The 18,848-nt window shown below is 36.3% G+C and overlaps 11 protein-coding genes across 11 annotated transcripts; 3 read left to right on the top strand and 8 right to left on the bottom strand.

Moving 5' to 3' along the window:
• Positions 1-195: 195 nt before the first annotated feature.
• SCC2 (cohesin-loading factor complex subunit SCC2) lies at positions 196-4,662 on the bottom strand (the record flags this gene model as incomplete). Its single annotated transcript, XM_003955992.1, has 1 exon — positions 196-4,662. The coding sequence occupies one exon, from the start codon at positions 4,660-4,662 to the stop codon at positions 196-198; it is 4,467 nt and encodes a 1,488-aa protein (XP_003956041.1).
• A 321-nt stretch (positions 4,663-4,983) lies between these two features.
• Positions 4,984-6,297, bottom strand: NVJ3 (Nvj3p; the record flags this gene model as incomplete). Its single annotated transcript, XM_003955991.1, has 1 exon — positions 4,984-6,297. The coding sequence occupies one exon, from the start codon at positions 6,295-6,297 to the stop codon at positions 4,984-4,986; it is 1,314 nt and encodes a 437-aa protein (XP_003956040.1).
• A 157-nt stretch (positions 6,298-6,454) lies between these two features.
• CSN9 (Csn9p) lies at positions 6,455-6,943 on the top strand (the record flags this gene model as incomplete). Its single annotated transcript, XM_003955990.1, has 1 exon — positions 6,455-6,943. One exon carries the CDS (start codon positions 6,455-6,457, stop codon positions 6,941-6,943), a length of 489 nt encoding a protein of 162 aa, XP_003956039.1.
• A 122-nt stretch (positions 6,944-7,065) lies between these two features.
• On the bottom strand, positions 7,066-7,623 carry SDH4 (succinate dehydrogenase membrane anchor subunit SDH4; the record flags this gene model as incomplete). The annotated part of the gene is made up of 1 exon (XM_003955989.1): positions 7,066-7,623. The coding sequence occupies one exon, from the start codon at positions 7,621-7,623 to the stop codon at positions 7,066-7,068; it is 558 nt and encodes a 185-aa protein (XP_003956038.1).
• A 288-nt stretch (positions 7,624-7,911) lies between these two features.
• On the bottom strand, positions 7,912-8,553 carry UBC1 (E2 ubiquitin-conjugating protein UBC1; the record flags this gene model as incomplete). The annotated part of the gene is made up of 1 exon (XM_003955988.1): positions 7,912-8,553. One exon carries the CDS (start codon positions 8,551-8,553, stop codon positions 7,912-7,914), a length of 642 nt encoding a protein of 213 aa, XP_003956037.1.
• Positions 8,554-8,871: 318 nt separating this feature from the next.
• On the bottom strand, positions 8,872-10,941 carry NGG1 (histone acetyltransferase NGG1; the record flags this gene model as incomplete). Its single annotated transcript, XM_003955987.1, has 1 exon — positions 8,872-10,941. The coding sequence occupies one exon, from the start codon at positions 10,939-10,941 to the stop codon at positions 8,872-8,874; it is 2,070 nt and encodes a 689-aa protein (XP_003956036.1).
• Positions 10,942-11,268: 327 nt separating this feature from the next.
• On the top strand, positions 11,269-12,207 carry RSM24 (mitochondrial 37S ribosomal protein mS35; the record flags this gene model as incomplete). The annotated part of the gene is made up of 1 exon (XM_003955986.1): positions 11,269-12,207. One exon carries the CDS (start codon positions 11,269-11,271, stop codon positions 12,205-12,207), a length of 939 nt encoding a protein of 312 aa, XP_003956035.1.
• Positions 12,208-12,454: 247 nt separating this feature from the next.
• On the bottom strand, positions 12,455-13,171 carry HMO1 (Hmo1p; the record flags this gene model as incomplete). Its single annotated transcript, XM_003955985.1, has 1 exon — positions 12,455-13,171. The coding sequence occupies one exon, from the start codon at positions 13,169-13,171 to the stop codon at positions 12,455-12,457; it is 717 nt and encodes a 238-aa protein (XP_003956034.1).
• Positions 13,172-13,990: 819 nt separating this feature from the next.
• ARG82 (inositol polyphosphate multikinase) lies at positions 13,991-15,034 on the top strand (the record flags this gene model as incomplete). Its single annotated transcript, XM_003955984.1, has 1 exon — positions 13,991-15,034. The coding sequence occupies one exon, from the start codon at positions 13,991-13,993 to the stop codon at positions 15,032-15,034; it is 1,044 nt and encodes a 347-aa protein (XP_003956033.1).
• Positions 15,035-15,166: 132 nt separating this feature from the next.
• On the bottom strand, positions 15,167-17,212 carry SUP35 (translation termination factor GTPase eRF3; the record flags this gene model as incomplete). The annotated part of the gene is made up of 1 exon (XM_003955983.1): positions 15,167-17,212. The coding sequence occupies one exon, from the start codon at positions 17,210-17,212 to the stop codon at positions 15,167-15,169; it is 2,046 nt and encodes a 681-aa protein (XP_003956032.1).
• Positions 17,213-17,494: 282 nt separating this feature from the next.
• HSP42 (heat shock protein HSP42) lies at positions 17,495-18,622 on the bottom strand (the record flags this gene model as incomplete). The annotated part of the gene is made up of 1 exon (XM_003955982.1): positions 17,495-18,622. The coding sequence occupies one exon, from the start codon at positions 18,620-18,622 to the stop codon at positions 17,495-17,497; it is 1,128 nt and encodes a 375-aa protein (XP_003956031.1).
• Positions 18,623-18,848: the final 226 nt, after the last annotated feature.

Here is an 18,848-nt window from a genome sequence, read left to right as displayed (position 1 = left end):
AGTCCTAGACATCAAGTCATCGAATATAAACTGTTACAGTTCTGCTAATACCTATATGGCCTGATTGCATTTTAGACTGGAACGAAATCCGTATATATGGGCTTTTTCAATTCTCGTGAAATATTGCAGATTTGAGAAAAAAAGAGGATTTTCTATGTTTAGCCTATATACCGTTAAATGATCAACCGCACTCCGTTAGTACTCTTGCATATTCTTTATATATTTAGTGTAGAACTGTTCATTTATAGCAGATTGAAGGAGACGATGCATAATTTCAATGAAGGACGGCGATGTAGACTTTGGTAAAGGCATTTGCTTTCCTTTCAAGTCTGACTCTTGCGCAGCCTCATATAGTAGTATATTCTCCTTAAAGCCATATAGTTTCAGCATATAACTTTGTAGGTCTGAAAGTGCTGCGTGAACAATGACAGCATCTTTTAACTTAGAGTTGGGTCTGCCATTCTCGTCGCTTTCATGAACTAATTCATCTAGAATGATTTCTTGTAATTGCTCAGCTGAGAAATCAATATGTTTCAACAAGCCTAAATACTCAAATTGTGAACTAAATTTCATATTGACAATATTAGTAGATAAAAATAACACGTTCCGCTTTTGCTTTGAATCAGAATTAATAGAAACTGAATTGGTGAAGAATATTTGGAGTATTTTATTCATATATTTGCTGAATTTTACAGTGTACTTTTTACCCTCGCCTAGTATGCTTTGCAAAGCCTGGATAAATATATCATTCTCATAGAAGCTTTCTCCTGAAATTTTGAAGGAATATTCGATTGCAGTTTGAATACCCTTTGACAAACCATTGAAAACCATGGTTTCATGCTTCTCAAATATGCCTGTCAAAATGCCAATAACGAGATGATTCATATATTTATCCTTTGATGAGAGTAGTGCAATTACTGTGGGAATACAATGAGAGGGATTGACGTAGCCATATTGTACTATCAACTTCAACAGCCTCCCAGAAACCAAAGCGCCTTTAGTATCTTCTAAGAGACAGATTTCCAGTATATATCTGAGGTATCTTGAAACTAAAGCTGAGCATATACCGTCATGGAGAAAGTCGGACTTCTTTTTTGGAAGTAATTTTATGTTCAGGGACTTCGCTTTTGATGAGGAAAGCAGGTTAGCACCAGAGCTCCTTGCTGCCTTTTGTTCTTCCATAATGAAGAAATCATAAAAGCTTTCTAAGACAACCAGCTTTATATCGAGAGAATCGCCTTCAAACACACCATCAATCAACTTGAGAACGTGCTTAGAATTGAAAAGTTTTGGGTGGCTACCACATAATTTAGTCAAGTTTCGAATAGCTATGCGACGAATGATATGGGCCACGTCTTTCCTAGATAAGACCAGCAAACATTTAGCAACATATTCGTACACAGTTTCATCATTTTTTAAAAAAGAGATAGCATCTTTATTTGCATTGAATGTACAAAAACTACCAAAACCAGTTGCCAAGTACATTAAACGCTGTAACTTCCCATCTACAGTCAGTGATGCCGGATCCTTATTGGCCTTATTTATGTACGGGTTCATATGAATGAAGCAGGACGAGCACGCTTTTGCTATTCTCGTCGTATCCTTTCTGTGACATGCCACTTGCCACGCCAAAGGTATGGCTTCTTCCATTTCTTTTACATTCATTTTGGGCAGACGTGTTAGAATGCTGGTCTCAATATCATTGAGAAATTTTGATTTAAAATTGGACAGCTGCTCCATTGATCTTCTAAAGACGTGCAGAAGATGATATAGAAAATTCGTTTTTTCATCAGCAATCATATATGGGTATAAGCTCTCAATATGATCCTTTGTTATAAATGAAACATTAGCGTAAGCAAATTTTGCCAGAAGGTTAAGATACTTTTCCTTCGTCAATTCTAGTGACGGATCATTTGTATCTACTGATTGTAACTGTACAATTTCTTGAACCAATGTATTCGTTAGTTTGTTCAAATTTGTTGTGATTATTTTGAAGTCGTCATCGGTATGCAATGAACCATTTAGTAAATAAAAGTTCAGGAACCAGTCAAAAATTTCAGAAGATTTCTGGCTCATTACAGCTATACCAGACATAACAGTAATAATTTCTCTGCATATAGAACCCTGTCTATCAGGTTTCTTATCAAGTTCACTTACTGAAGTAAGCCATCTGCTATATAAAATTTGTTCCGCCATATCTATTATTGTATCTTCTTCATCCTCTAATCTTAAAAGAATTTTAGACGCTACAAAAATCTTCGTATTTATATCTTTTGTTTCATCATAAACCCTTTCATTTATTTTCAGAATGTGCTTCCGTATTAATACACTATCATTATCATAATTTATGTTAATTTGCTCGAAATACTGGAGATATGACGAAGCGATGCTAACCAAATCAAGCGTTGCATCTTTTATGGAAGCAGCAGAAGAGTCGCTAAGGAGCCTCACAATTGTTGCCTTCACCATCGAGTTTGACAGAACAGTTTTATCTTTAGAAGCGAGCATCGAGAGACACTTAATTGCGGTAGATCTAAGCTTGACTTTGTTTTGGTTTAAAATGGATAATACTAATCTTAAATAAGGTTCGTACAAATTTAACAAATCGTATGCATGGAGAACAGAAAAATAGTCTAGTGAAACATCGTTAATGTCTGAGCTAGATACATGGTCGACCTTCTCAGACTCCAAATCCAATAAGCATTGCTGGATCATTGCTTGAATGTTAGAATTTTGCTCTTCGGAATCCTTCACGTATTCCTTTAGTCTCACCAAACAGGATAGTTTAGAACAGCAGAGATAAACGTATGTACTCTTTTTTCCTTCAGATTGCCCTAGAAAATTTTTGCAACGGTCAAAAGATGCCATAAACTGCTGTAAGTACTCAGGATAATTACAAATTTTTACCAAATTGTTACATTCATTCGGCCTTGTTCTACATCTGACATCAAAGATTGCACAGCCTATCTGTCCTATTAATTGTAGACACACTGTTTCTGCATTTGCTGCTTTTGAATTATTAGGGCCAAACATCATCAACAATTTCTTCATCATCGAGGATAACAAGAGTTCAGCAACAGGCCATTCGAGATGAGGGAAAAGGTTGATTAGATCTTGGATGTAGTTTTCTAGGGAGTGACGATACTTGATGAAATTTCCGAAAAATTGATTTAAAAGGGTGTTATTGACATGGTCAATTGTGTTAAGTAAAAACGTCTCTATTTCTTTCTGCTTTTCTGTAATGATTGAAAAATTGCTATCAATCATGTCAACTTGTTTGAAGTCCAAGTCAAGTTTGTTCAAATTTTCAAGCATCATGCACAAAGTTAAGGTAAAATCGCTAGTGAACAAGTCTTTTTTTACCTTTCTTAATTTTCTTTGTAATCTTCTCTGTGGTAATCGCTCACTTTGGGAAAGTAGTTCATCTATTATAAAGTCCCTTTGCCCTGGAACTTTATTGTATAGTGCAATTAGTGCTTCTGAACTTACATGTTTTATCTTTTCCCATGAATTTTGCGCAGCTATATTGCTGTTTAACTCCAGCTCATAATTCATTACAATGTCAGTAAACAGATATGTAAGTTTCGTCACCAAACTCTCATCTAGAAAAGGGCGCTGATGAATATATGTTGGGAATGTTTGTATTGATTGTTCTAGTAGCCTCAAATCATCTGTTACCGGACTCGAACTACTTCCAGAGTTTTTTATCGATTCTAGCGACTCAACCAGAAAGTCTATGGGTTCCAAGACGTATTGTTCCAAATTTAGTCGCTTATCGTTATTATTTAACGACAGTACATTGAAACTAACAGCCACTGATGCATATGCAATTTTTCCAACTGGAAAAGGGCTTTCTTTTGAATTTTTATGCTCTCTACAAATTCTGATATTGTTTGTCATAATATCTAAGATTCTTCTGAGCTGCTCGACCTTAAGCTCTGGCCATATTTGTGGAATTGTAAAAATATTATTTAAAACTATTTGCAACCTGTCGATGTATTCCTCCCTCAGTACATATGAGTCGTTATCTAAGAAAGCCCAAATCTCGACATCGTCCCTGTCAGAAGATAAAGCATCCTCACCAAATCGATGTAATAAAATATCTAGCTCTTTTAAGCATTGCTCACCCATGGATTTCTGATTAAGTGAGACGCCAGATGATAGCTTGGCTCTTTTTGGAGATCCTTGAGATGTCAAATCTAGCGATATATTCGACAAATCTTCCAACTTGTGCTTCTCTATACTTTTTTCTGTGTTAATTTCATTAATTATATCATCTGGATTTATACCAGGATCGTTAAGTTGTAGGAGTTGCTTAGCTAATGGTGATAGTTTCTCAAACAATTTTCCGGTATCGGCAGAATCCCTTCTCTTTAGTTTATACTTGAACATCTTGGGGCGTCTAAAGAGTAACTTGCTCTCCTCATCCCCATTATGAATGCCTAATAGTACGGAATTTAACTTATCAATCATATGACTTTCGTTACTAATGTCCTTACTTTCTTTAAAGGTCTCATGAGATAATGGAACAGACACAGTCATTGTATCAGTAAGTAAAGACGATAGCCGCGATTTAGGTACCAAATATGATAAAGGTTGCTTTTCTAAAGCCTCTACGATCTTTTTGGGAGCATCTGTACCTTCTCCTGGATAATTTTCCATAGCCGCCAAAAGTGTATATGTCCCAAATTAACGCAGATCTAATGGCTTCGGCCCAATTACCTAGCTTTTTAAAGGAGTACTATGTTTTCAACCGCTCAGAACACAACTAGAAGTGTACTTGAAGTGATTTGAATTCCTTATATTCAGCTCAATCCAAGTTCAGTATCTACATAATGAGACTAAAAAAATTAATATAGACCAATTTCTTGAAAAGAATATTTCGAAAGACGCGTTGTATGTCTGGGTGGTAAAGCACACTATACCCACGATATGAGCATATTTATATGACAATATAAGCTTACATAGGAGCAGAGTATGCACTTATTCAGTTAAATGTGCAAGTATACAGTCAATAAGTGTGAAGCATAAAAGTTTGCTACAACTTTTATCAACGCAGATGAGATCAACCAAAAAAATGATATCGTCTTTTCGGAGACCCAGTAGATAATTCAGTTTGAGCGTCAAACAGGCCTTCCACATTTCGTCACTGCAATCCACTTTGATCAACTCAAATTCGAGGCCTGTCGGTATTATTGTCCTTGGGCCCATTGAATTATCATTAGGAAAGAGGGTTGTTCTCAAAAAGTTCATGCTACCACCTATAAAGATTTTATTTCTTATGGTATTCTCTACAAGATATCTACCAAAGACATCCTTCAAAATGAAATTGACAACGGGTATTGAAAGTATCATTTTGAATAAAAAGTATAATATAGGCTTTCTCAAATGCAAATGGAGTACATCGCACAGTAGAAACGAAAATATGTACCTTTCAGAGAACTGTCGAGCAATTTTCTCATTATATTCTTTTCGTCTGTCAAAAAGAAATCTAAAATATTTGTAGACGGAGTTGAAATTGCTGGGAAAACGTGATTGAACTTTGTTTTTATTAACCTTTGATTTTTGGTCATTTATTTTCTTGGATATCTTTGCTAAAAGCCTTATAACATAATACGGCTCCATTGCACTATCTGCAACTCTTCCAAGAAGCAATTGATTCAATAAAGAGTCTATGAAAGCTATCTGTAAAGTAGAATGACTGTTGAGCGAATCTTGAATAACATTTGATATGGTATAGGGGTATCTAGCTTCATCCAAAAGATTTATCCTGCAATATTGTTGGTAGATTAATTGCTTGTTTGTTGTCTTGGTTTTACAAATTTGTAGGGTCATTAAATGATTGGCTATTATGTAGGGAAGGTCATCCAACAGAAGCAATTCGAAATCTATATTATTGTTCCTGACAGAGCCCAATAACCTTTGTATGATGGAGAATATTTCATTGTGAAATTGATCATCTTTAGCGGGGATTTTGGTACCATACCAACTATTTATGAAATTTTTGACCAATAATGCAACAAAAACGTGAATCTGTAAATCTGGATAGGAAGACAGTGAACAAATACTTTTGTGCAATGAACTAGGATAAATTGAGCACGCCAACTCTCTCAAATATGCTTCTGAATTCTTACCAAATTGCGATTCAAAGGGAATATCCTCTTCTGGATCATTATTATGTGCGTTTTTCTTCAAAGAAGCCTTTTGAGAGACTTTCAATCGATGCTGCCTAGACAATGAGCTTCTTTGGAATCTTCGAATCAAATTTGAATTATTATTATACAATACATTGGGCATCTATTCAAAATTAGAGAAGGTTACTGATATTCTCGTTCGTTTTATCTAATTTCATTTTTCTAATTATGGCTTGTTTTCAAGGTAAAGGATATTACCGGTGAAGAAACTCTCCGCTGGTAAACTTTCTTGTATAGCCCAAGAATCTACACTATGGACCATGGATGGAAGGTTAGTTGAAATACTTGAAGATCCCCATACATTTCACTTCAAACAAGAATGGTTAGACTCTACTGATACAGAAACCAGGACATTGCTTGAGATATTTTCATTTGGTACAATAAAGGATTTGACGGATGATCTTCGTAAAGAAATGAGCCCAGCAATGATAGCGAAGCTTCAAAAATTAACCATTATCTCCCTTAGTGAGCAATGCAGAGTACTTACATATGAAACAATTGCAAACGAATGTCTCATTGATAATATGAATGATGTTGAGAATTTCCTAATCCAGCTTCAAGGTTTCTTTAGGGTCAGACTAGATTCTGTCGAACGAGTGGCCAAGATAACAGACTGGTTTGATTGTAGAGATGTATATGCCAATGAGCGCGACTTGTATAGAGTCCATAATCTTCAAATCAGTAAAGAGAGCTTGATCCAAGACTTAAAAAAGTGGAAATCAAAATTGACACAAGATATTCTGGGTTAAGTATTTCGGATAGTTTGAGACAGAATACGCTAGACTATTTTACTTCATTAAATAATCTTGATAATTGAATAAGTTATATTTGGAATGTATTTAAGCATATTTTTTTTAGTCATTAAAATGCCTTAGCTTTCTGAAGTGACAGTTACTTCATCTTCCATTTTATTGCTAGTAATCGAAGGAAAAGCCCAGAGTTTTTTTACTATACCAACAAATCCACCAGTCTCACTCTCTAATTTATATATCCCAAACAAAGAGACAAACGTCCCTGCCCCGAGGAGATACATTGCATAATTATGAATCTTTCCATACACTCTACTGGATATGTAATCGGTTATACATGAATGGAATTCCATATAATAATAACCTAACAAGCCTAGACAAAATATGGAATCACAGGTAGTGGATAACGGACCTGTGGTAAACAATGCAGCCGTCGCTAGTGGAAATGAGGTGACGGCGAATGCTTTTTCTAACCACCAATGAAATGAGCCTTCCAGTTTATTCGGTCTTGGAGACTTGTATGCTTCGTTTGGTGTGCCAATGACACCTCCTGGCTTTTGTGGTAATATTGGAAGAAATGGTATTGTGAAGCTTCTTTTGGCGGTAGAATGAAAACCCCTACTAATGGCAGCCTGAGCGAATCTGTTACCTAAAAGCAGATTACGTCTATATAACAGCATTTTCTCTAAGATGACGATGGCACTAGCGGTATTTCGAATGAAGTTACTACCAACTGAAGTTCAGCTCGGTATATACATATATATATATATATGACGACGCATAGCTGTTTTTATATTTAAATATCGAATCTCGGAGTTCATTTAATGTGGGTAATGCTGAAAACAAGAATTTGATTCGGTCGCCCGGTATCATAAAGAGAGGTGAGAGATATAACGATGTATAAAAGCTGGCATTAATCTATAGAGAGCTGTAATCATCTATATATTTTATTGCAGATTTTTGCAAAATTACTTTAACAACTCCTCGATGATACGATTTATTGTAGCATTGTCATTTGGATCCAAGGATTTGATACCCAATCTTCTTAAAACTTCAATGATCTTACTTTTCTCAAAGCCTTGTGATTCAAATTCTTCGACAACGTCAGAATTGATACCGTATAGCTCAGCTTCATCGACTTCTTTATCGCCGTAAGCTGCAGATGCATATAATTTTGTCCATAGTGCGGCTGTCTTGTTAAAGGATTCTCTGTCCCTAAGGTAATGTTGAGCAACTTCTGCATCCTGTGGGTCATTTGGTTCAGGTGATTGAAGTAATGCTTGTAATGAAATCAAGGCAGATTTCAACGTTATAACGGGAGACCATGCATTTTTCAAAATGTCAAGACAAATTGCCCCAGTGACTGAAGAAATATTTGGGTGGTAAACTTTTGTATCAAATTTCATTTGTGGAGGTTTGAATGGGTATTCCATTGGAACTTCAATATCGACAACAAAGGCTCCATTTTCGTAGGGAGTACCTGGTGGTCCAATAAAAGAACCTTTTAAATGGTGTATATCAGATTCAATAACAAATTCTAAAGTTATTTTGGCCTCTGGATCGTCCTTAACGGCCTGTAACTCCTTCATAATTCTCTTTGCCCTTGACATATCGCGATTATCTTATTTATTTACCAATTGCTTGTTTACTGTTATTCCCAGTGGCTATGATTGCAATACTTTACAGTTTCAAGAAACACTTAATCCACCATTATAAACCAGATTTTTCTTGATTTCCTCCATTCGGAAATCCGTACTTCTCGAAATGTGATGAAAGCAAAAAAAAACAGAACTAATGACAGGTCGTGCACTGTGACCGCTAATAGTAAACTGTAAATGGTAGTAAAACCGGCACCGTTTGAGTGATTTTTGGACGTGCTTCTTTCTATATATCTATATATAAAGTGGTAAATGACGCCAGCTATATGGCTATGATTCTCCCAATTCCACATCTTTATTGTTCGTATTAGGGCTGAAGACATCCGCTTCTTCGTCTTCTTCGTCTTCTTCTTGATCCATGTCCCTAAAGACGCTTTCTTCTGGGATTCTTTTCATCACTTCAGGCTCTCGGAATAAAGGACCAATTTTTGTTATCCATCTTAATCTCTTGTCTAATAACGCCCTCAAACTAGAATTAGCTGCTTTTTGTTGGGCGATTTGTGATGCTGTACCAGCAGTGACCGTGGTCAAGCCATGATGCTTCTTTCTTTTCTTTGGAACTCTTACACGTTTGATGTACGCCTGGTCTATCTGTTTATCTAAATCGTCTAAGATAGATGAATACTCTTGCCAGGCCAATTGAACTTCCAATAGAGGAAGTAATGATTCTTTTCGACTTTGATTTTTAACGGTGACATTTTTTAAAGAGTTTTGTAATTCTCTCAATTCTGCACTAATTTCATCATCTTCTCTCCCATTTAACCAATCAAGTTCATCACCATTTGGATTATTCTCATCCTTAGGCATATTCATATATATTCCAACGTATTTCAATTCCCTTTTCAACCTTTCTTCAAAAGTTGGGTAATCCAAATTGATTGTATCTAAATTCCACCCGGGATCTGTGGTTAAATTACTTGTGGTTCCATTATTATGAAATTTGGTCATTTGTTCGTCAATTTCACTTATTGGTGTATGGACTGTACTTTCACTCGGTGTTCGTTCGTAGCTGTCCATTTCTAAATTATCGGTATTTTCTTGTTTAATGTTATTGTGTAAACTGTGATCATTCGTAGCATTTATGGCAACGTCTTTATTATTCGCATCATTTCCGTCTTCCTTAAGAATGGCAGATAAAAGCCTTGAGACAAGCGGTCCGCATGATACATCTTCAGTTTCCAGAACAAAATCATTTATATCACTGGCGCTTTTTCTTGGAAAAATCGAAGTTGGGTCATTAAGTGGAGGAGGAGACGTATTTGCCTTCTTTTGGTTACTGTCCTCTTTGAACCATGTGTCTGTGTACAAGGGTCCCAATTTTGGTATTACAAATGGCGTCACATCTGGATCGTATGTTTTATCTACCTGTAATTTTAATGGTAAAATATATTTTGATTTCAAAAACTTAGTGTCGTCATCATTTAGATCCCTGTAGAAATTATCTACGAAAGATAAGAATGTATTATATTGAATTTGATTAGTTGGTTTAGGACATGAAAAGTCCATATCCGGAAGTTCACCTGGTAAAAGTTTCTTTAAATCATTGGTTGGATACGATGCCACATGGTATTTTTTTTTCAAATAATCATTGCCCGTACTTTCTAAACCCTCTTCACTATATAGCCCTAAAGCTCTTGCAGCATTTGGCAAAGTTTGTGATCTGATGAACTCCGATTTTGGATTCTTGACAAAAGGATCATTTTCCATTCTGTCAATGTCAACATGACCGTCCAATTTTGGTTTTTTCAATTTTATTTCATCCTCAATTGGTTTTTCTTCCTGCGAAGATTGTTCTTTTTCCTTTTCAATGTCTTCAGCAGGCCTTTTCTGTGAGGGTACAGATACCGTAACATCCATGACCTCTGGAATCTCTTTTGAAGATTCTGCTACTTCTTTAGCTACCTCTTCCTTTAAAGGTTCACTTTCAATTGCTTTTACTTGTTCTTGCTTGCTTGGGCTCTTTTCATACTCCTTTTCTCCTGTATCACTAGTGGTATTATTATTATTATTATTGATAATACTTCTATCATCGTTATTTTTATTTTTTGAATTATTTCGATTATCTCTAATTTCCCTAATGCGATCAATACAAACTTTATCACTATCAGCAATTGTACCGAACAAATCGTCAAGTTTATCCAGTTGCGCCTTTAAGTCTACTAATATTTTCCTCTCTGGTAACGAACGTACATTTTTACCGTTCAACATACCAATGTCACGTTCAAATGTAAAATCCAAAATATTCAGAATCGAAGATAGCACCTTCGTAGGAATAATGGGTACCTCATCTTTGGGTTTATTATCCTTCAACCCTTTTCCTCTCCTTCCAACTCTTGGCATAAGTGGATATTAATGGAATATAAGCTAAATTTTTCTGGTTTATTTATATAATTTTCAAAAATGCTTACTTTATTTTGAGTATGTCTTTTTCTTAATTGCGTAATTTTCATTTCCATGAGAGAGAAAAAATTGTCATTCGATTTTCATACACGCATCGTTACTCACGGGGACTGAATAGCAACTACATCGAACATTGGAAGGAAACAGGTAGGCTTTGGCTTAGTTTAATATCAGTGTACAAGTAGGTCAGATAGCCTTCTTTTATCATTGAGTGTTGTCAGAGTAGCAGTTTCACTTTTGTTTGCGTTTTTCTTTGCTGGTTGTTAAATGTTTCCTTTGAATTCGATAGTAAGGGTTTCCAGGAGTCAGCCCGGTTTCTTCGCTAGACTCACACTACGCTGTAATTCAACGAGTGTAGCGGCTGTTCATGGTACGAGTGGTTCAGTGGAGTTGGATCTATATATGAATCCTTCCAAATGGAAAAATGTACCACCACAGAAGATAATCGATCTCTATTGGGAAAGAAAGACGAAATTGGGCACCACGTATGAGAGGTGTGAAGAGGAATTGGATGCTTTAATTTCAACTTCAGACTATACTGGTGTCTCTAAGGATGACATTAAGAAACTTTACAACGGTGACATAGATGAATTTCAGAATATAATTGGGCGAGATGCTTTGAAGTACGGTTTAAGGCCCTTCCAGTTTGATGAATTACCATCTCCGGCAATGGATATGGTACATGATCAACGTGAACAGAGATTTTATAATAGATTAGCTGCCTATGAACTTCCATTATTGGTACAGTATAGACAACCCTATAAACCGATCAATGAACAAACACATCCTGTGGTATATCGATATACAACTTACGCTGGTGAAGAGCATCCCAATTCTAAGAAGGTTAGTATAACTTTGAAGACAAGGAATTTGGGATTAAACGATAGAGAATTGCATAAGTTTCGTCTACTAGCCAGGACTAGATACGATCACGAAACTGACACTTTCAAAATGTCAAGTGAAAATTTCCCTGAAGCAGCTCAAAATGCCAAATATTTGAATGATATTTTACAACGATTACTGAAAGAAGCCAAAGACATGACAGATGATTTTAGCGACGTTCCTTTAGATACAAGACACACAGTTGCTAAAAACTTACGCAAAAAATCTCACAAATATGAATTTCCTGAAAAATGGAAACGTCCGGAAGATGCACCACCAAGAGAAAGAAACTTGATGGAAAAAGTCATTAACAGTAATTCCTAATTTCTGTCATTATCAATTTGTAAATAGTTTTTTAAATATTCTATATTATGACATTCAACCATTTCAAGAGGGAATTTCACTTGTAATTACAATTTTATTTTCAAACAAATATAAGTATATAGTACAAACAATTATATTATCCTAAAATTTTACTAAATTCTACAAATTACATACAAAGTACTTATGCATCAAGCATACAACGAAAAATATGGAGGAAAGGACTAGAGGAGGACGAAAAATCATTTTTTCACACGTTACTGGAAGATTTGTCCTTCTTCTTATCCTTCTTCTTCTTTTTCTTTTTCTTTTCAGAAGACATTGAAACGTCTTCTTCACGAGGTCTCTTGTCACTATCATAACGATCTTCATTTTGAAGAAGATTGAATGGAATACCAACTGGAGCATGGACCGGACCTTCTGAAGCGGTAAATGTACCATTCTTCTTAGCCTCTAGATAGTCTTGTTTAGCCTTTTGATAATGCGTTAATTCAACATTGTAAGCTTGCTTCCATTTTTCCTTTTCATTATCACTTAATTCTTTCCATTTCTTGGAAATTTCTTGAGTAATTTCTGTAGAAGATAATGGAGGAAGACCAGCTTTTTGTCTAGCATCACGAAGTTCTTGACGAACGTAAGCAGAATAAGCAAAGAAAACAGTCAATGGCTTCTTTGGAGCATTTGGATCACGTTCAACCTTTCTCTTCAAAGGTGTCTTAGAAGGAGCGATGATTTCCTTTTCATCATCTACTGGATTAAGTAAATCGCTAGAGATGCTGTGGAATTGATTAGTGGCAGAAGTTAAAGTTTGTAAGGATTCTGTTAACGTTGTGAATGCCTCTATCTTTTCTTCTTCATCTTCTCCTATATTATTATAAAAATCTACAATGGAAGAGGCAGTTTGGTTAGCCGCCTTAGATAATTCAAATAATGAAGAAACCAACTGATTTAAAAGGGTAAAAAACATGCTGTTAGTGAACCAGGCTTATATTGAATGAGAGAATGTATGCAGAATTGATTTGATTACTTACAGAATCTTTGGCAACTTTCAATTTACTCGTCGCGTCGGTAGTCATACTATCACGTGTAGGTGTTACTCAATGAGAATAATACAATTACAAGGAAACCTTACGCAGTACCAACAGAGAACCTGTTTAGTTTCAACAAAATTGTAGCTTGTAGAAGGAGCAAGTTCCTTCCGAGCTAGAGAGAGCTTCTGTCTAGCAAATTCTTCCCGCAAGGCGGCCATGCGACGATTTGCGGAAAAATTCAAATTTTCCTGCAAAAAATGCGTTGTTGGATATTATTGGTCAATACGACATTTTTTTGAAGGTAAATCTTTACTGCCAAAAAAAAGAAAAAAACAATCGCCGGGTGATGTCGCTCTGTGGCAATGAAAATGACACAAAAATAGAAAAAAGCCACAGATCAATGTTTATACGCTATGAAATTCGTAGTTTTTAATCTCAATGCACCATCACGCCGATGTGGCGTTACGTTGTAACGCTCTAAAGCACTTGCACTTGCATATTTATATTATATATGGTGTTCTCGTTACCGTTATAGGTCCAATTACTATATTTTGGGTAGTCAACTATTCACTGTTCTTGAAACGTGCAATGTAATTTGCCGGAAACAATGCCACTGTGGCAATGAGTGGAAAATATAGAACTCGGTCATCAGTGCCGAAGAATGGAAATATGAGGTTACTCCATAAAAGCTAGAATTGATCCGTACTGTGAGATCAGTATTTTGAAGGCTCATGTGAAAGTGGCACAACTTGGGTATGGTAATTTATAAAGAATTGGAACATAAGGCTGCTGGACATGACGGAACAATGACTGATGAAGACGGTCTACTTATATTTAAACCATTAAATCCACAAGAACTGGCATTCTATAAGAATATTCAAACTAGACTTGAAAAGCCGAAACGGTTTGAAGAAGGAGATGTTCCATTGGAACTGTGGATGCCCACTTATCTTGGTCTCCTGGAGGAAGGTGTGAATAAACCGACTGATAACGCCCAAATTATTACAGATGGGTCTGATTTGAGTAAGTCTACAGTAGCTTTGAGGGGACTTGGTCTTGATGAGAATTCCGACGGTGAAGACCATAAAGGATTCTTGGTGTTAGAAAATTTAATTGCTGGTTATCATAAACCTAACATTATGGACATCAAACTTGGTAAAATATTATATGACGAAAACGCTTCAGAGGAAAAAAAGGCTCGATTGAGCAAGGTAAGTGAGACTACTACATCTGGATTATTGGGCTTTAGGATTTGTGGCATGAAAATTCAAGAAAATAAATATACTATGGATCTAGACCTTCAGCATCATGAAAAGCATACTGATGACGGTTATATCTTTGTAAATAAGATGTTCGGAAGAACAAGAACGGTTGAGGATGTTCATCAAGCTTTTGATATGTATTTCTCCAATCAGAAATTATCGGAACCAAGAATAGAACAATTAAAGCACAATTTTTCACAGAGATTACAACTTCTCTATAATACTTTGTTGAATGAAGAAGTAAGAATGATCTCGAGTAGCTTGCTATTTGTTTATGAAGGTGATCCAATGAGATGGGATGAAGAAAATGACGAAGATCCAATAATCAATGATCAATTCGGCGATTGTAGTGGAGATGAAAGTTCGTTAGCAACTGATTTTGATACAGAAGATACTCCCGTAAGGAGCCCTCCTTTGAGTTCATTATCATTAATTGATTTTGCACATTCACAGCTTACACCGGGAAAAGGATACGATGAAAATGTCATAGAAGGGATTGAAAGTCTAATGGACATATTCGACAAATCATTTACATAAGTTGTTCGACTTCTTTTTCATAGATATAGAGAGGAACATTAATAATTATAAATAGATGCTAGCATCGTTTAAGTTAAACCTTTAATGTATAGGGAGATTGGAATTATATAATGTACACTTTGGCTGAAATACCTATTCAACAATTTTTACGATCTTACCGATGGCAATGGTTGTACCTTGATCTCTTAAAGTAAATCTACCTAATTGTGGGTAATCTTGGTAAGTTTCGACACAAAGAGGAACTTCAGCTTCAACAAGGGCAATGATCTTCATACCCTTCTTAGCAAAAGCAGGAGGTTTCTTAGACTTACGGTTGGTACCCTTTTCTAATTTGTGCAACAATCTAGAAATAGTAACTTCTTCGATAGCTGTATGAATATGCATGACACAAGTGAAACCTGCAGACATAATAGATTTCAGTTCAACAATTGCAATTTGGGCAACAAATTTAGTAACGTTTTTAACTGGGTTCTTTGGAGAGGTTAAGACGAAACCGGCGGAAATATCTTCTTCTTCAACACCCTTGATTCTCAATTTAACTTGCTCACCACAAACAGCCATATCAACCTCGCTTTCCGTTTCGTTATATATGTTTTGAACTTCAACGGAAATTCTGTTTGGCATTAATAAGGTAGATTGACCCTTCTTGATGTGACCGGATTCAATCTTACCTTCAACAACTGTACCCAAATCCTTCATCTTTGCAGCAACTGGTAACATGAATGGAGCGTTTATGCGACGGTCCATGTGGTTCATAGAGTCTAAGTATTCTAATAAGGATGGGCCATCATACCATGGGCATTCCTTTGGATCTACACGATCCTTTAGATTAGCGCCACTGTAACCGGAAACTGGCATATAGATCACATCATCTTTGTTATAGCCTATAGCCTTCAAGAAATTAGTCAAGTTGCTGACACATTGATCGTAACGTTCCTTGGACCAAGCGACAGTTGGATCATCCATCTTGTTAATGACTACAATCATCTTGTTAACACCTTGAGTCTTAGCTAATAATGCGTGTTCACGAGTTTGACCACCCTTTTCGAAACCAGTTTCATATTCACCCTTTCTGGCAGAAATGACTAAAATACCAACATCAGCTTGAGAAGCACCACCAATCATTTCAGAAACATACATTTTATGACCTGGAGCATCCAAAATGGTGTAACGTCTCTTTTCAGTTTCGAAATAAGCTTTACCAACTTCAATGGTCTTACCGTCATTTCTTTCTTCTTTGTTTGTGTCCATAACCCATGATAAATACCAACCTTGTCTACCTGCATCCTTAGCTTCTCTTTCATATTTTTCAATGGTTCTTTTATCAACAGAGCCAGTTAAATATAATAGGTTACCACCCATTGTGGACTTACCAGCATCAACGTGACCCATGAAGATAATTGAAACGTGGTCCTTACCACCGAACATGTCCTTAACCACTTCTTCATCGACTTCATCTTCTTGTTCTTTAGTCAATGCATCAGCAGTTTGTTCAGTAGCCTTTGAAGCTTCCGCGCTCTTCTCGTCGGCTTTTTTGTCATCAGAAATCTTCAGACTTTCGACTTTTGGTAATTCAACATCCTTCTTTTCGGCAGCTGGTTCAGCAGCTTCCTCGGATTGCTTTGGTTTTTCTTCTTCCTTCTTTTCTGGTTCAGTAGTTTTTGTAGCATTGGCCAACTTTATACCAGAACTTGAGACTAATTTAAGAGTCTTCTTTGGCTTTGGAGCGGCTTGTTGAGTTTGTTGCTTTTGGAAGTCTTCCAATGACATACCTTGGCCTTGTGATTGTTGAGTGTTATAAGCCTGATAGCCCTGTTGGTAGCCACCTTGATTGTAATTGTTGAACTTCTTGTTCTGGTTCTTATTGTAGCCTCCTTGATTGTAGTTTTGGTAACCACCTTGTTGGTTGTATTGTTGGTAACCACCTTGTGGAGCATATTGTTGGTAGTCTGCTTGTTGATAACCTTGCTGGTATCCTTGTTGGTATCCTTGCTGTGGTTGATATTGTTGGAAGTTTCCTTGAGTGTATTGCTGATATCCCTGTTGTGGTTGAAACTGTTGATAGCCTTGAGCATTTGCATTATAATTTTGATATTTGTTGTTTGAGCCCTGTTGTTGGTTAGGGTTTTGATGACCTTGATAGCTCTGGTAAGAATTACCTTGGTTTTGGTCAGACATATTGTTTGATATCTTTTGAGTTATACGATTTAGAGATTAAATGTAAGTTATTTCCAAAATCTTTAGCTTCAAATACTTACTTTTTGTAAAATCTTCCTATGCTGAAAAATTTTTTTGTTCTTAGCACGCTCATCCGCTTCACCCATACAGCTCGAAGCTCGATGTAAACAGTTTATAGGTGAAAACAACAAACTACAGCGTAAATTGAATAAACGGTTTTGAAGTGTTGATTTTACTTAGATGTATATTGGTATAGAATAATTATTTGTTGATTAGAGAGGTCTAGATCTTTTGCACAGGATTGGGATTCTGTTCGAATTCCAACTCTTCATCTGGTACGTCTTCTATGGCAATTCTCTTCTTTGGTGCCCTGTTACTCGGATCTTCCCTTTCCTTTGGGACTTGTATCTGTAATAGACCATTTGAGTATGTTGCTTTGATTTCGTCATCTTTAATGCGAGGTAGAGATGGGAACTTGACTGTTCTTTCGAATGCCCCATATTTCAGTTCTGTTATTTTCAAATAGCTTTCGTCGATACCAATTCTATCTAGTATGTTACCTTTCACGAGCAATTCATGGGAAGAAGGATGATAATCTATCTTGAAAGCCTTTGAGTTAGCCCCAGGTAGTGCGAGCGCGACACTATAGCGATCTGGAGTGTCATAAATATTAACTTCAGGAGAAAATGGCAAATCTAACCTCGTTTCCGGTTTTGAAACTTGCAATGGATCAGGAACAGGAGATGGGCCTTTTAAATGTGCAAATGAGGATGACTTTCTTTTTAATTTTGGTGGATATTCAGCAACTGGTTGTTTGATATCTGTGACAGCTTCTGCTTCTTTCGTCGTTGTGACGTTATGAGTAGGTTCTTTCTTCGTAGATTTTTTGATCCCCTTCTGTATTTCAGCCCCTGGTGTTTCCTTTGATTTTTCTTCCTCTAGTTGTTTGTCTTCTTTTTTTTCCTCTTCTTCTTCTCCTTCTTCTTCTTCTTCTTCACCAACGGTGAATGGTGGTTTACCAACAAAAGCATTCAATAACTCTGATAAAGGATCTCTTTCCTGTTTTCTTTCAGCTCTTTCACCATTACCATGATAATAGGATGGCTCTTGTCTTTCAGAGGTGGAAGACGTTGTCTCTTCTGCGCCTCCCATTCTTTGATCTTCATCTTCATCCTCATCGTCATACTCATACTGTGGGCTATAGTAATAACCTTGTTCCGGCATTCTATAAAAATAGCTAGCGGGAACGCCAAACGGGTTATGATAATGGACCCGTCCTGGAGTATGTGAGCGGTGTACGTGGTGAGGACGTCTTGCACGGACATTTTCATAGGGATCTCTTAAACGTGTTTGATTTGATAATGCATTCAAAACATCATATAGAGATAGAGATGGCTGATAGAAACTCATTATTAATAGACTTTTAATTTCCTTGTCTTTGCTAATTTTTTTTGTTATTTAGCTTTCACTAATGATGATTTCATCTAACGATAAAGTAGACCATGAGCAGAAATGTCGCTCTTTATATATCTCATTTCTCCCGTCATAACCCACTGACACTGTCACCTATAAAAACTTGATCGGGCGCCCCTTACTAATTCGAGCGATCTCTTAGCGAGAATATTCTAGAAAAAGA

This window comes from Kazachstania africana, chromosome 2 (genome assembly GCF_000304475.1).
Source record: "Kazachstania africana CBS 2517 chromosome 2, complete genome".
Taxonomy (NCBI): domain Eukaryota; kingdom Fungi; phylum Ascomycota; class Saccharomycetes; order Saccharomycetales; family Saccharomycetaceae; genus Kazachstania; species Kazachstania africana.
The sequence above is the reverse complement of the archived record's forward strand: the minus strand, read 5'-3'. Positions and strand labels throughout refer to the sequence as shown.